The sequence below is a fragment of the Archocentrus centrarchus genome, chromosome 10 (genome assembly GCF_007364275.1).
Source record: "Archocentrus centrarchus isolate MPI-CPG fArcCen1 chromosome 10, fArcCen1, whole genome shotgun sequence".
NCBI lineage: Eukaryota > Metazoa > Chordata > Actinopteri > Cichliformes > Cichlidae > Archocentrus > Archocentrus centrarchus.
In genome coordinates this window covers 11,371,868-11,387,645 of record NC_044355.1, presented here as the reverse complement: position 1 = coordinate 11,387,645, position 15,778 = coordinate 11,371,868, and the positions used below count along the sequence as shown (strand labels likewise).

Sequence of the window (15,778 nt, the reverse complement as noted above, 5' to 3'; positions counted from 1 at the left end):
TTTTTTTTTTTATTCATGTCTTGCATTGAACATCACTCATTATGAATACATGAGCAGTTTATATTTCAGCATCAGTCTCAAAGACCTAAGTTGTATATTCACTCTAAACATTTTTGAAATTCTCATTATCCATTCATGCATTCAGAGATGTAACTGATTATTAATCAAAGCTGGTATGTATTAGCAGCAGGAAGCATGTTAAAAGTTTTTTTTTTTTTTTTTTTCTTTTCTTCAAAGATTCCAGTAAGGCACTGAAAAGACTTGTCACAAAAAGGCTCTTTAAAAAATCCTGGATTAGATTAATAGTGCACATCACAATCCCACAAAGAAAATGTGCCATGTTAGTATCCAATCCCTGACAACGAAACAAGCTGCAGTTGTGTTTATATAGATAAATGAAGCTTAATTGACACAGCCTGGAGTTTGGCAACCTTGCAAAGAGAAGTTTCACCAAAACTGACTGTTTTATACTATTTCAGAATTAGATTATTTTTTGTCTAAAAGCCAGGTTAAGTGTTAACTCCACTTTAATCAATTCTCCGATGCACAACGGTTTGCGCAGTTTACAGCTTCTTTGCACAGTCGGGGCAGTAAATATGATCTCCATTGATGACAAAGCGCTTGTTAGCCAAGGAGAGGGAGCACTTCTTGCAGTTGAAGCAATACTCATGCCAGGAGTAGCCCTCATAGTTGACCACATTGGTGCCGTGGCCAAACCCTGCAGAGACAGATGGTGAAGGCTTTATGTATGGACACTACTGTACAGCTAAATGTTTCACATAAAGGTCAAAACATGTAATAAATGCTTTTACCTTTTTAGACCAAAACATACTGTAAATGCAGAAGTATTAAATTTAAAAGGAGGAAATTACATTAGATGGGGAAAAACTCCCTATCTTGACAATCTCCATTTGAATCCATGTGTTTATTAATTTATTAGGCATGTATTATGCTCGCCTGAAGACAAATTTCAATAATTTTGCTTTTTCAGCTGACCTGCTGTGTACTGCTTGAATAAATTGAAGTAATGCTGAAAGTTAATTCAGGTAATTAAATGGTAGAATGCCAGAGATTAAAATAGTGTTGCTAGATGGGATGCCTTTTGTTCTGAGATACAAAAACATCTAATTATATAACACAGTACTTCTAAACCCGTCACCCTCTAAAGTCGGACAAAACCTTATCAAACTGTCCCAGTACAAAATGTGCAGCAGAACAGATGAAGAATGTAAAACATTTTAACGGCTTTTTAAATTAATCCCATCATTCATTATGTACCCATTCAAGGCAATCCAGTGAGTATTTGCTACTTGGTTCATTAAAAAAAACAAAAACAAATAATGATGCTTCCCTGACCTGTTATTGGGTTCTTGCAGCCATGGCACTTCTTGGCCACATCAGTCTTGTAGCAGTCCACGCAATAAATGTTGTTCTCATGAGAAGTGAAGCGAGCTCCTGCCAAAGGTTTACGGCAGGTTTTGCACACGAAACACTCAGCGTGCCATGGCTGGTCCTGGTAGCTGATCCCTCCAGAGGTGATGGGCTTGGAAAGGCAGATTGATATTTTTATCATGATGTAAAATACAACAGGATTGGCATATGAGTGATTCAGAATTATTTAAAAAAAAAAAAAAAAAGAAACAGAATTACAAAGTCAGTGCTTGTACCTGCTTGCAGTGGAAGCATTTCTTGGCAAACTTCTTGTCATGGCAGGGAGCACAGTAGATGTCCTCACCCTTGGCCAGGAAACTCTGTGTGCGGATTGGCTGCTTGCATTCAATGCAGGTGAAGCATTCCTCATGCCACACCTTGTTCTTGTACTCCACATTCTGAGATCCTGAGTAACAAGGAGATTTACTTGGGCTGAAAATTTGTTTACTTTATCTTGTGTTATATTATGTTGACTTAAATTAGTTTATTTGTTTCCTCATATATCATTTTATTCAGTTCTCTATTTATACACTGCTCAAAAAAATTAAAGCAATACTTTTTAATCAGTATAGCATCAACTCAGACTTCTGGGATATTGATATGGTCAGTTAAGTAGCGGAGGGGACGTCAGGTTCAGTTCAGTGCTTTGGTGTCAATTAAATTTAACAGCAGGTGCACTAGAGGCGCAACAATGAGAACTTCCCAAAACAGGAAGGGCTTTACAGTTGGAGGCCACTGACATTTTTCTGACTGTTTTTTTTTTTTTCACTAATTTTGCATTTGGCTAGGGTCAGTGTAACTACTGATAGCATGAGGCAAAACCTGGACCCTACAGAGGTTGCACAGGTAGCCCAAGTCCTTTAGGATGGCACATCAATACATGTCATTGCCAGTAGGTTTGCTGGGTCTCCCAGCACAGTCTCGAGAGCATGGAGGAGATTCCAGGAGACAAGCAGTTACTCAAGGAGAGCTGGACAAGGGCTATAAAACATCCTTAACCCAACAGCAGGACCGATATCTGCTCTTTTGTGCAAGGAAGAACAGGATGAGCACTGCCAGAGCTACAAAATGACCTCCAGCAGGCCGCTGGTGTGAATGTCTCTGACCAAACAGTCAGAAACAGACTTAATGAGGGTGGCCTGAGGGCCTGATCCTCTAGTGGCTGCCTCTACTGCCAGTACCATGGAGCCTGATTGGCATTTGTCATAGAATACCAGAATTGGCAGGTCCACCAATGGTGCCCTGTGCTTTTCAAAGATGAGAGCAGGTTCACCCTGAGCACATGTGGCAGATGTGAAAGGGTCTGGAGAAGCCGTGGAGAACATTATGCTGCCTGTAACATTGTTCAGCATGACCGGTTTGGTGGCGGGTCAGTGATGGTCTGGGGAGGCATATCCATAGAGGGGGACACATACCTCTAAAGACTAGGCAACGGCACCCTGACTGCCATTAAGGATTGGGATGAAATTACTGGCCCCCACACACCTAAATCCAATAGAACCCCATCTGGCACATTATGTTTTGTCCATCCGACACCGCCAGGTTGCACCTCAGACTGTCCAGGAGCTCAGTGATGCCCTGATCCAGATCTGGGAGGAGATCCCCCAGGACACCAGGAGCATGCATACAAGCACGTGGGGGGCCATACAAACTACTGAGTACCATTTTGAGTTGCTACGATAAAATTTCAGCAAAATGGACTACCTGTTGCATCATTTTTCAGGTGGCTTTGAATTCAGCCCTCTGTAGGTTGATCATTTTCATTTTCATCAAACAATGTAGCATCCCTTCTTTCCTAACATTCCTTACACAGTCCATATCAGTATAGATATCCAAAATGATTTTGTGTGTGTGTGTTGGCTTGTTCCATCTTTCCCTAAAGCTTCTTGCCCTTCTGCACCTGAATTTTAAAATCCAAAGCTTCACATAAATTACAGATGTTCTACTTATGCTGTGTTTATTAAAGTGTCACTTCTGTGCGCACTTATTTTGCAAACAATAAAGTTCTGTAGAAAAATGATTTCCTTGTACAGAGCCACATCACTCATCGTAAGAATATAATGGAAAAAGCTTTTCAGGGACTTTATAGAGAATAAAGGTGTATTAGCAAACCCACCTGGCATGACCACCTTGTAGCAGCCCTGGCATCGGTTGCCATCCTCTCGGGAGCCACACTTGCCGCACATTATCTTCCCATCATCTCGAGCACTGAATGGCTCACTGGCCAGTGACTTGTAGCACTTGGCACAGCGGAAACAGTCCTCATGCCAGTAGCGGTTCTTATGGTGCAGCTCCTGAGAAAAAAAGAGGAGGTGGGGAGGTGAGCAGAGGTGCCCTCACTAACTCCTCATGCAGACCTCATTATAGTGGAGTTTGTTTACTCATCATGTGGGCTGAGGCTCAGGGCCAGAATACAGAGCAAAGCTATGTGACGAGCATTAAAGTGGTAATGAAGTGAAGTAGGATGTGGTGAGGCATGAAGGAGTTAGAGGACTGAGATGGTGGAAATGCACAATAAAGTAAGCTCCATTATTAGGAATGACACATCTTTTCACACAGTTAAGTGTCTGTGACCGAGTGCTGAGAGATTTTCAAGGCAGAGGTCCACGCTGGATGACAGCCAGACCTCAAGCTAAAGCCAAAGAGTACGCTGAAATATAGTGTATACAGTTAGGCCCATAAAAATGTGGACATGCAGCAAGAATTTCAAGGGAGGGAAAACAGCATTTGGTGATGTCCATGAGTTTGATACTTCAGGCAGTTATTGCCTGCAAAGGATTTTAAATGCAACTATTAAAAAATAATCTTTTATTTAAAGTTATTTTGGTTTGCCAAATTACCTTATGATCCTGTAAAAGTGGCTGTAACTCCTAAACAGTTAATGCAATAATTTTGTTAAACCCCTTAAAACCAAAAATCAGCACTTCAGTCACTTTCAAGCATTCTGGATTGTTTGATTTCAGAGCCACTGTGGTGGTGTAAATCTACACAAGGCATTTTTAAAATCAAATAGCTGCCAAGTCGGGTCTTGTCAACCTGTTTGCTGTGAAAATGGCCTATGAGCAGATCAGAAGTCTCCTTCCTCTAAAATGTGATGTTGAAGAATTTAATGTTCTCCTAAATCTGTATATTACATTCAAATATGAGTCTAATAGGAAAATATGGTTTATTTTCCTTCTCTTTCATCCACACACTCTGTATTTTCACCTTGGAGTCAGCACCAATGGGGCGTTTGCACTCTGCGCACGTATTGGCGCAGAGCTTATCAAAGCACTTGGTGCACACGTGCTTGTCATCCTTCTTCACATACTTCTTCCCATGCAGATTGTCACGGCAGTAGTAGCAGTCGAAGCGATCAGTCATGGTGGAGGTTAGATAACTCCTGGGACCTGTGAAGAGACGAGAGGACGAGAGTGTTACTGACTATGCAGAGCATCTACTCCCCACATTTAGTTCCCCCTATATGGCATGATGTTTCCTTTTAACACCAGTAGGGGACACTGTTGCTTTTTCTACAGCCAAGAAATCACTATATAAGGTGTTTTAAACCCCATATAGTGGCAACTTAGATTAAAAAAAAAAGCATTTAAGAGCAAACAAAGGAATAAATCATACCAACAATAAATTCCACCCACATATATACAAATGTATATCTGACCTCTTAGCCTTAAAAAATGCTGAAATTTCATTTAGTCTTCAGTGGAAGATGTGTATGTTTTCTGTTTTCCCATTAAGACACTATGACATATGGCTCTAACAGCAGCATACCAAACTGATGAGAGATGTGTGAGTGAGGTAAAAAAGCAGCCCACAGATGTCTACTTGTTGATTGCGTGCTTCCTGGCCTGCAGACCTTTTTATCAAGCTCTCCCTGGAAAGCTTATTTTTAGACCATTTGACTCATTCCCTTCAACCCCTCCACCTCAAAGCTGTCTCCCCAAAGACCCGGCCCACATTCGATCTCTTGTCTCGCATTTTGGCCTGGTCATTTTATTAGATGTTAGTGTAAACTATTTAAACAGAGTGGCTTTTGCTACTTTATCGGTCAACACTCCAGTATTCCCATCACAGGCGTGGGAGTAAGTTTCAGGAATCAACGACCGTGCATAGTATTAGCAAATAAGCACTATCTAGATCACTTTAAAAACTTCCCTGGAAGCCAGTAATGGCAACTGAACAGTATGTGAACTTTTGAAAAATTGATTTATTTGGAGACACAGATTTCATTTTAATCCAGTACAACAGCAGCTATGGAGGAAACAATGAACGGTATGGTCCCAGTAGTCATAGGAGCAAAGAAAACATTTATCCAGGAAGCTATTTAAGTAAGTTGTGCTAAAAAGCCATGTGAACAAGATGAGCCTTCAGGAGCGAGGTATGTGCCACTGTGTGTGTGTGTGTGAGAAGAGAGAGAGAGAGAGAGAGAGAGAGAGAGAAAACAGAAAGAAAGGACAGGACTTTGAGGGAGGGAGTTATCTGCAGCTGTGCTTGCGGGATAAAGACTGGACTGGGGACTGAGCCGTGACACACCCCTCTCCACCTTAACTCACTCCCTTGTAGCATTTCATGTCAACCCCCCTTCAGTCCAACACAGTCAACCTTGTCAAATCACACACAGTCCATATTACTAAGCCCAGCAAGCCCAGAGATCTATTTTAGACTTGGACACTCTATTTAAAGCCATTTGACCTTCCAGGGTGGACAAATGTAGATGATGCAAAGTGATGACTACTGGGACTATGCAGCTATTGTGGCTCCAGCTGACACATTTCCAGTACTTTAATCTGTTGTTACAAACGGCGTGACAGCTGCCCCCTGTCAAACAGCCGCGATGTACAATGATGCTCAGCTGTGGTGGGAGAGGTGTATACCACTGTGGTCCCTTTGGGGAGGAGTCCTCTTTAGTGGGAAAGGTCACAGTGAGACCAATTCGAGAGGTGAGTCAAAGACTGGAAGGGGAGAATGTCAGCCAAAGCAACAGCTACTGAAGCTTTCTGTTCTTTGCCTCTCAGAATAACCCTCTTTAAACAAGGCCCCATTAAAATGTTCCCATCGTCACATGGCAACGCTATGGAGGAAAAAGTGTGTGACAATAACAATTTTAAGAAGTGCAAAATAGGCCCTTGAATACTTTTAAATAAGCACTACAGAATTAGACATTAGAAGACATTATTAGACCACAAATATCTACTACAACATGGCCTTTTTATGTTGAGGCATTATAACTGCAAGTCATTAGGTCTATTAAAGTCATTTTACTAAACAAAAAACACTAATTTCTCCGTAATGTTAACAGAAACTCAAAACTGATCATACTTTTAATGACTTCAAAAAAGTATTCACATTTACTTTAGGCCATCAGATAAAATAATACAGTGTAGTTTAGTATTTCGATCAGTAAATGTGAACATGAAGTAGATGCAACCAGAAAAGATGTACTCTGATTCAACAGTTCTTGAGCTTTTGAGCCGTTACTTTATACCATATATATCAATGAAGCTAGGCTAATTAACAGAAACAGCTCTCTGTATGAAGCAATACAGTTAAACAGAATCACAAGCACAAACTCTAAAATGATGTGATAAATTATCTTACCTTATCTTAACATCTTATGCAGGACTGTTGCCTTAACCTGCATTAGCCTCAGCTAGGTGTGCAAAATAAACTGGCAACTGAGCATATCACACAGTGCAATTAACTAAAATTCATTAAATGCTCAAATATGAAGACTTGATTAAGATTTTAGGTTTCTGTGGATAGATTTTTTTTTAAATGTTTGTTCATTTGCTCTTTAGGATCCTAAAATGAAAACGTTTCTTAAATTCAGGTTTTCAGTACATGTTAGAAACACTATGCTGTGGTTTTGTTTTGACCCCAAGGGAAAAGTAATGTATGTATCAAAACTTTAGGGAGGTTTTAAGTTAAAATTTTATAAAGCTACCACCTGGGGAAGATATAAGATATTAAAATTGATCATTTAAATATAGCCACTATTCACAAAACAGGTGAGGTTGTTTCACACAACAACAAATGCACAGAAAATCTCAGTGGACCTGGTCTGTTTGATGATTTTCAATGCAGCAATAAATGAAAAAAAACAATCAGGAAAAAAACACAAATCAACTGGATTATCTGAAAACAAGCAGGTTCTTTTCAGCTTTTAAAAAGTTGAAAATTTAAAAAGATTTTGCACCCGATTAAAAAAAAAAAGGCAAACCTTTTTTTTATTCTGTTACCTGAGTGTCTGTATGTCATGTTTTCGTTCCAGAAAGGCCAAACAGAAGAACAATGAAAGACAACACAGGGTGAGTAGGATCCACAGAGGGTCAAATCCAAAGACCATACACCTTGTGAAGAAATGGGGGGCCGTATATACCCCTCTGTGACCCGACCCCACATCCAAATCCAACCTTCACCTCTCCAGTCCTTTTTAGGGAATGCATTAGAGAACAGAGCAGATGAGAGAGAGTGATGCAGAGAGGATACATTAGGTGATACAGATTGGATTCCTCTGCTCTAACATCAGCAGGTGAAAAAAAGGGGCCAAATACAGTTTGGGGGGGGGGGGTTTGAATGATGACCAGGAGGGATAATAGATACTCCCACTGCCCCGACTTTAAATGTTTTGTTACTGTTTGAACATGTACGGCTGATATGTGGGATAATTCAAAGGGATGACTCACAAGAGGAGCAACTTGATATCAGCTGAGCTGAGGAGGGACATTGTTTGGTGGAGAGTTACATAAGGCTCTCTTCTTATATATTCATGGGTGCACACCATGAAAAAACTAGTTGCTAGGAACAGAAATTTTTGAAGAGGAAAAAAAAAATGTTATCAGTGCTGAATTCTTTCTCTGTTATCTTGTTGATTCAAATCTCATGAAAGAATCAAATCAAATCAAATCCAGAGGAAACACACATGCATTCCTCATGAATCCTCTCGCCAAAATCAACTACTCCTCATGCAATGACAACACTGAACCCAGACCAACAACGGAACCGCATTTGTAGTTATCGACAAAGCATGAGATCAAACTGATTATAAAGTATTTTACAGCAACAACAGAGTTCCCAAGTCATAATAGAAAAAAAGTCCACAGTAAGAGATTTGTTCGACACTTAAGGGCAGTAAAAAAGGTGCTTTGATCACAACTCTTTTAAATTGATTTAGCTGGTATGGAGCAACATAATCATTCATTTGGATTTACCTATTTGTCCACCTGATGAATCAATATTCCAAACATTAGTCCATGTTCACATTTCTTTTCAGATCTGATATGGTTTATGAAAACTCCTGAGGTAAATACCTGTATCAAAAATGCTCCACTAGATATTTTGCAAGGAGTCTCCAACATATTTTTATACCTATTTTAATGAAACTTCCCACAATGTAGAACCACAAAAGGCACTTCCTTCATTCAGGCTTTTAGAGTCACACAAGTTTAAACCCAGAAATACAGGACCACAATGAAAATTAAAGGAAGCTGAAAGCCCGCGACTGGCAACAACAGGAAATAAAAACTAAAGTAAGAACCATAAAACTCTATTTATTCCTTAACCGGTGTATAGAAAAAAAAAGGGCCCTATGTTGCTTAGAAAAGGCATCTAAACAGTGAGCTAGTTTGTGTGTGTGTGTATCTGTGTGCTTGTGCTACACTATTTAAAGGGCATCTGGTTGTAATTACAGATTCGATTTGGTCCATTACCATAGAACACATTACATTTGTTCCCTTTTATAATCTGTCACCCAATTACTGCAATCCCACAAAGACTAATCAATATGCCAAGAGGCGCCATGACTCCCAAGCCTATAAAAAATCTCTGGTAGATGGTCTGCTCAGAAAATCTCATACTTCTCAGTTTAATTTCATACTTAAATTTTTTTCTTCTTTCCAATGATTTAATCTTGATCTGGACGATTTTGCCCTGCATCCTTTCTCTCCATTAGTTTGTCTCATCTGTCTTAGTCCTCATCTCTTTATCTTCACTGTGATGCATTCCCTCATCGTTGCCTTGATTTAATGTGGATTTTGATAATAAGTGGTGGAACAAAATACTCCATGAAAAACTTGAAAGGTCACAGTCTAACAGTTTGATAAATTGAATAACTGATAATGGAACAATGATGATGATTGTGGTAAACAAAACAATTTGGGATGAGGATAATTTTTTTTACCAGTAGAGGTCCAATTTTACAGGGCAGAAATATTAAATTGTTACAGTCATGGTGAAAAAGAAAGCATGCTCTCTGTCAGTTATGGGGTTTTATATATCAGGACATAATACAAAAATTAACTAGTCCTTACCAGATCTTAAAATTGGATAAATACAGCAGCACATGACATATTCCACTGTGTCATTATTTTTTAACAAGAACTAAACCAAAATGCATAAACAATGTTCAGCAGATGATTCACTAACTTGTGGAACCAACTTTAGCAGCAATAAGTGAGAGTAATAGTGTTCTGTTTGAATTTATCTGTATCTCACATTGTTGTGGAGGAATTTTGGCCCATCACGTTGCTCCAGGTCATTGAGGTTTGGAGCCATTTGTTTATGCGCGGCTCAAGAGGTCCCATCACAGCATTTCAGTTGGTTTGAGGTCTGGCCTTTGACTTGGCCACTGCTGCACCTTGATTCTTTTCTTTTTCAACCATTTTGTTGTTGATTTAGCTGTCAGACAGATGGCTTTGCATTTGACTCCAGACTACCATAGTATACAGAAGAGTTCATGGTTGACTCAGTGACTGCAAGGTGCCCAGGTCCTGTGGCTGCAAAACAAACCCAAATCATCACCCCTCCACCACCGTGCTGGTATGAGGTGTTTGTGGTGATATGCTGTGTTTGATTTTCTCCAAACATGGCGCTGTGCATCATGGCCAAACATCTCCATGTTGGTCTCGTCTGTTCAAAGGACATTGTTCCAGAAGTCTTGTGGTTTGCCCTGCTGTAACTTTGCTCTCCTTTTTATAGACAAGGCTTTCTCCGTACTTGTTCAGTCTTTGTCTTTTCTTTTCTTTCCTTTTTGTCATGTTTTGTAGTCCATCTGGGGTTGTATTTACCTCATTTAAAAATCTGCTAAGGACCAGATGATTTTTATTATGTCCTGATACATAAAATCTTAGAAGGTGCACTTTCTTTTTTACCGTGATATGTACATGTACATGAACCATGCATACCAGAGCATAACATCATTGAGAAAAAAGTGCTAACCAACACCATAATTAGAATTATTATAATCTATAGAAATGGTTTTAAAGTCCACATTTTTAAAGTTATTTTAAAGCTATTTCCATACAACATACACAATATAGCACTCAATTAAATAAATATCACACAATTCATGCCTTTGTGCTGTGTTTGCCAGGCTTAGCTTTCCCTGTGCCACATTCAGTTTTCATTTGAATGATCTGAAAAAGGAATTCTGAAAAACAACTTTTTAACTATATTTTTAAAAAAGAGAGAGAGAAAAAAATCACATATTTATCATATCTGCCAGACTTTCTCTTGTAACTCACACTTTTTTTTGTTTGGTTTAGTTTTTAAGCCAAAAGGAATTTTTATTTATTGTTTGTCTTCCCTTTTTTTCTGGCAGCACTAATATAAACTATATCTGATTTCACACAATGTGCTGCATTATTAACATTCTCCACTGCAGTGATTCTGTTAAAGCTGGATGGTAGCCCCCAGCGTCCCACCTTCATTACGTTATATTAAGGCAGTATTTTTCAGGAAACCCAAATAACATCTGGTCAATTGACTCACTAAATTAAGTTCCAAATAAGAAAATCCTGTTTGGGAATATGATTGATTTCCCATTTTTACACTGTGGGGGGAAAAAAAGAGGGTAAAGGCTCTAAAGTCATCCTCGTGGCTAATGGAAACAGACAGTAATACAGATAGTAACATGCACTCTCACACAGTGTGTGTGCTTTTGAAACTGCTGCTGTCGTGGTTTGCAGTGAACATCATTAATTTTTAGGTAAAGGTTGCAAGCTCATTATCTAGCACCTCTCTAAGTTGGTGGTGCTGAGAAACAGGAAATCTGGCCTGTACTTCCTGAATAATAGCAGGTCATTCAGGGTGACTGAAATAGGCAGCCACCCTCACTCTCATTGTTACCAACAGCAACAAAACTCTTGTCTATTTGCCTGAGAGCTCATTTCTCAACATGACCTCTTGCCCTGGACATCTATGTGTCTCAGTCACTCTCCAAATCTGGTTAGTGGGCAGACAGCCTGATCCACACTATCTCTGTCAGGGGAACAGTGACTCACCATGCGCACACACAAACACACACAGCAACAAGGCACACAAATCATTTGTTCATGTAGAGCTGTGTTACAAGATAGACAATAGGTCAGGATGAGACTGCAAGACCCAGACACACTGAGGTCAAATATATGTGGAAAAAAGGCCACAAGGGAAGCTCCATCAACACAGTAAGACTCTTGTTCAACTGATTTATCTTGAATATGAGTGTTGCTAGCAAACACACACACACACGCGCACACAGCCACGCACTATAACTTTCAGACTACAGCTGAAAGTTAGTTCCCAGTGGCTCTCATTGCTCTCACATGGCTCAAGCCTCTAAGCACAGAGAATTCCCGTCTTTCTGTTGATGCGTGGAGCAATACTTTACAGAGAAGAAGAAATCCAGTTGTGCACTTGATATTTAATTGTTGATACAAAGAAAAGGTACAGTATAATGTAAGTGTCTGTCAGTTTCTTTTGCATGAAAGCTTTAAGTTGTCCTGAAGGTAAAAAAGGTGTTTTGTTTTTTTTGTCACTGCCTTTATCCTACCACCATAAGCCAAAACACACTTGACACTTGATTTCATAAACTGTGTCCTCATAGTCATTTTTTACTCCATGTTAGACTGACTTTGGTCAGTTTTAACATGAAATAAATTAACATAACATAACAAGTTTACTGTGCTGATTGCATTGGGAAATACCATACTACTGACTCAGCTGCATTTATCCCTATAGCAACTGTATACATGGACAGAACACATAATCACCCAGTAACTCCACATCAAAGAGCTACAGTAAAATGCAAATTAATGCTGCAGTAATAATCCTCCATATGACTGTGAATTAATGAACACTTTAGATAATGTAATACATTCACATTCAGCAGTGTAAATTTGGTCTGTGTCATAAGTATTTAACTTATATGTAAAAGACCTGATGACTTTGATGAAATTATGTATTTTAAACCTTGCATAAAGGGTCCAGACCATATTTTTCCTCTCATTTTCTTCCTATTTACAAGATAGTTTTGTGCAATCCAGCTTAGGTTTTTTTTTTTTTTTCCTCTTGTGGCTGAAGCGGGGAAAATGAAGGAGGACGGCAGTACATCGACAGAGAGCACAGTGAGGATATCACCTCCTCTCAGCTGGGTCAACCCACACAGATAAACAAGCAGCATTGCCTATTTAGGTTCTGGGCTGAACTGGTGAGAGCGCTGTTTCATCAACTTGGTCATCTGCACTCAGGCACAACCTCTCTGTGTCTCTCTCTTTGCTCTATTTGCACATATAAACGAAATGATGGAACTTTCCTCTCTACAAAAGCATGTTTTTGTCAGGATAAATTGCTGCCATCAAAGCCCCCAGCTGCCTCAGTGTAGCAGATGTCCTGCTGCCAGCCTGATGGAGAGGCGCCCTCAAAGGCACTTAGACATGACACTGAAGACCAATAGGAATTATATATCACAGAACAGGCTTTATGAATGAATAATCTGTAACCCCCTGGTTGGATTTGTACACTGCTTTTGCACTGTTTTTACTTAAAGTAAACAGACATACAGGAGGTAAATATTATAGTCTTAAAAAGATTTGTACATTTTTCCAAAATAACCCCATGAAAAAGTCTTTTCAGTTCAAAACTGGGTTGTTTTAGTGTCTCATTTAAGTACAAAGTTTTTATGGGTTTTGGAGGATGGTGAAGTCATACTAGAGCCACAAGAAGGTCCAGTGTGCCAGAGAAACAGCAGTAATCTCCAGGTCTCTTTAATGACATCATGCATTTGGTTTGGCAGCTTCCCAAATAGGAAGGGAGGAGATGGTAAGCTGATTTATGTTGTAACAGTTTAAGGCCATACATTGTACCTTTGGACTTTATTATACAGGCAAAAACTTATTTATATATATATATATATATATATATATATATATATATATATATATATATATATATATATATATACACACACACACACACAACAGTACAAGATGTGCAGTCTAATATTCCTGCAGGTATTATGTTACAGCCAGATATTATACAGTGTATATGAACTCCTCACAGATCACCTTAGAATTAATTAACATACCAGTGAAAGAAAGCATGAACATATATTTAAAGACCTCAAGAAGATACAGAGAAACGGTTTCTTCATGATTACTACTTTCACCTTTTCCTGTTTCTGTTGTTCTTGTTCTGTAAAGTAAAAACACGCCCTAATGTGCCGTAATTAACGTCAGTATTTCACTTCAGAGAGAAATATCTGACAGCACTGACGCAATCTTAGGGCTTCCATTTAAAAACATGGACATATGGGATTTAAATATATGTAGACTGACGCGCCAAACAACGCGCATCACCTGTTGCGTGCCACAATGTATAAAATACGCGGCTGGTTTTAAAGCAGTTGGAGCATTTTACGTATTTCTTTTCCTTATGGACCCTGTGTGTGTCATTAACTCAAATGTCTGAAATGTCCATCCGATAAGAAAATAGCTGCAATTACGCATTTTACCTAACTGCTTTTGGACCAAACATCTTCGTGATAAACTTCTCCCTGCTGCTTGGTTTAATACAACCTAAAGAGAACTGAACAGCAGCCTAATAATCCGCTGTGGTTTGGACTCACCTTTGCAAAGCGTAAAGATGAGCGCCTTTCACTCCACACCAGCAGTGCGTCCAGTGGGTTTGGCCGAGGGGTGAAATCTGCTGAGGCGACGCGGCTTTAAAAGACAGAGGGAGCAGAGAGAGAGAGAGAGAGAGAAAAAAACCCTTAAGGACACCAGCCAAGCCTCTGTAAGCGCTCATAAACAATGACCTCAGCCAGGAATTTACAAGCCCTCTTAGTGAAGTTCTCATAGGTGCTGCAGTCAAGACAAACGAATCGTTTGTCATAATTTATCTGCATCTGAAACTTTTACAGTGATTAGTTTGTCACACGCAGGTCTGCGCTGTAGGAATCTTGTGGTGTGAAATTATTTATGCTCGCAACATTTTTTTTTTCCTTTTCATTTCCGCTGTTGGCTTGTTAACTTCACACACTTTTGTCCCACTTCTGTGCTGGCCCCACTTGCCTCCTTCTTTGGTAATGAATGAGGAATAACATCAAGATGACTCATTCTAAAACCCAAAGTAAATACTTGCAGCCTGCAAGCCTAACCCCCAAAGTTCTTCCAGAACAATTACAAAGTGATGATTAAATGCTGAAAAGGTGCTGCTGTTATGTAACACAGATGGCACCTTTTATAGACGTAACAGCCAATGCATCCTCGCTTGAACTTCGCCCAAATCCATCCACCCAGATAAACATCAGGCCTGAGAAAAAGATGAGGCTGATGATCCACTTGTTTGTAAAACTGGTGAAGATTTGAAGGGAGGATTTAATGGTCAGAAGGTCCTGTTTGTTGTTTTAAAGGCTGACAGGGTTAGTCAAACACCTGGCAAAAATACAGATTCATTCATACAGCTCAATGTGCATGCTAAAACTCCATTATGACGGTTTAGTTTTATTCATATGCATCTGTATGTGTACCTACTTATTAATAAGCAGCTAATTGCAAACGTGTCACATTACTGTAAGCACACAACTGTTGCCGACATAAGATCCATTAATGAGAGTCATGTGTTCAGTTCAGTGCCGGTCCTTGTAAACAGCACACTTCATATACGTAGGTTGTGTTTTCAAGGTAAACTTTGGCATTGTTATGCAATTTACCATGACTTTTATAGAATAAAAAATGATTTGCAGGAATAATTCTGAGAGACAAGCTGGAACTGTCAGGAGTGGACCACCACACCTCCGAGTGGATACTGGACTACCTCACTGACCGCCCACAGTACGTGAGGACACAGGGCTGTGTCTCTGACAGGCTGGTCTGCAGTACGGGGGCCCCACAGGGAACTGTGCTGGCACCGTTCCTCTTCACCCTCTACACTGCAGACTTCTCCATCAACTCCCCACGCTGCCATCTGCAGAAGTTCTCTGACGACTCTGCCATAGTTGGCCTCATCACAGGTGAGGATGACTCAGAGTACAGACAGTGGACTCAGGACTTTGTGGACTGGTGCCAGCGGAACCACCTCCTGATCAACGCCG

The 15,778-nt window shown here is 39.8% G+C and overlaps 1 protein-coding gene across 2 annotated transcripts; it reads right to left on the bottom strand.

Moving 5' to 3' along the window:
• Positions 1 to 183: 183 nt before the first annotated feature.
• On the bottom strand, positions 184 to 14,438 carry fhl1a (four and a half LIM domains 1a). 2 transcript variants are annotated; one of them, XM_030740056.1, is made up of 6 exons: positions 14,312 to 14,438; positions 4,639 to 4,820; positions 3,548 to 3,725; positions 1,668 to 1,837; positions 1,357 to 1,543; positions 184 to 718 (listed from the first exon to the last, which is right to left on the bottom strand). In XM_030740056.1, exons 2-6 carry the CDS (start codon positions 4,792 to 4,794, stop codon positions 564 to 566), a joined length of 846 nt encoding a protein of 281 aa, XP_030595916.1. In that variant the 5' UTR covers positions 4,795 to 4,820; positions 14,312 to 14,438; the 3' UTR covers positions 184 to 563. The 2 variants fall into 2 exon arrangements, with proteins under 2 accessions (XP_030595916.1, XP_030595917.1); XM_030740057.1 differs by lacking the exons at positions 1,357 to 1,543; positions 14,312 to 14,438.
• Positions 14,439 to 15,778: the final 1,340 nt, after the last annotated feature.

Excerpts from the sequence above, each read along its gene's own strand:
- fhl1a (XM_030740056.1), bottom strand. The coding sequence starts at position 4,794 with ATGACTGATCGCTTCGACTGCTACTACTGCCGTGACAATCTGCATGGG. Across the intron at positions 1,838-3,547 it reads CTACAAGGTGGTCATGCCAG|GATCTCAGAATGTGGAGTAC; the intron begins GTGGGTTTGCTA and ends CTTGTTACTCAG. Across the intron at positions 1,544-1,667 it reads AATGCTTCCACTGCAAGCAG|CCCATCACCTCTGGAGGGAT; the intron begins GTACAAGCACTG and ends TGCCTTTCCAAG.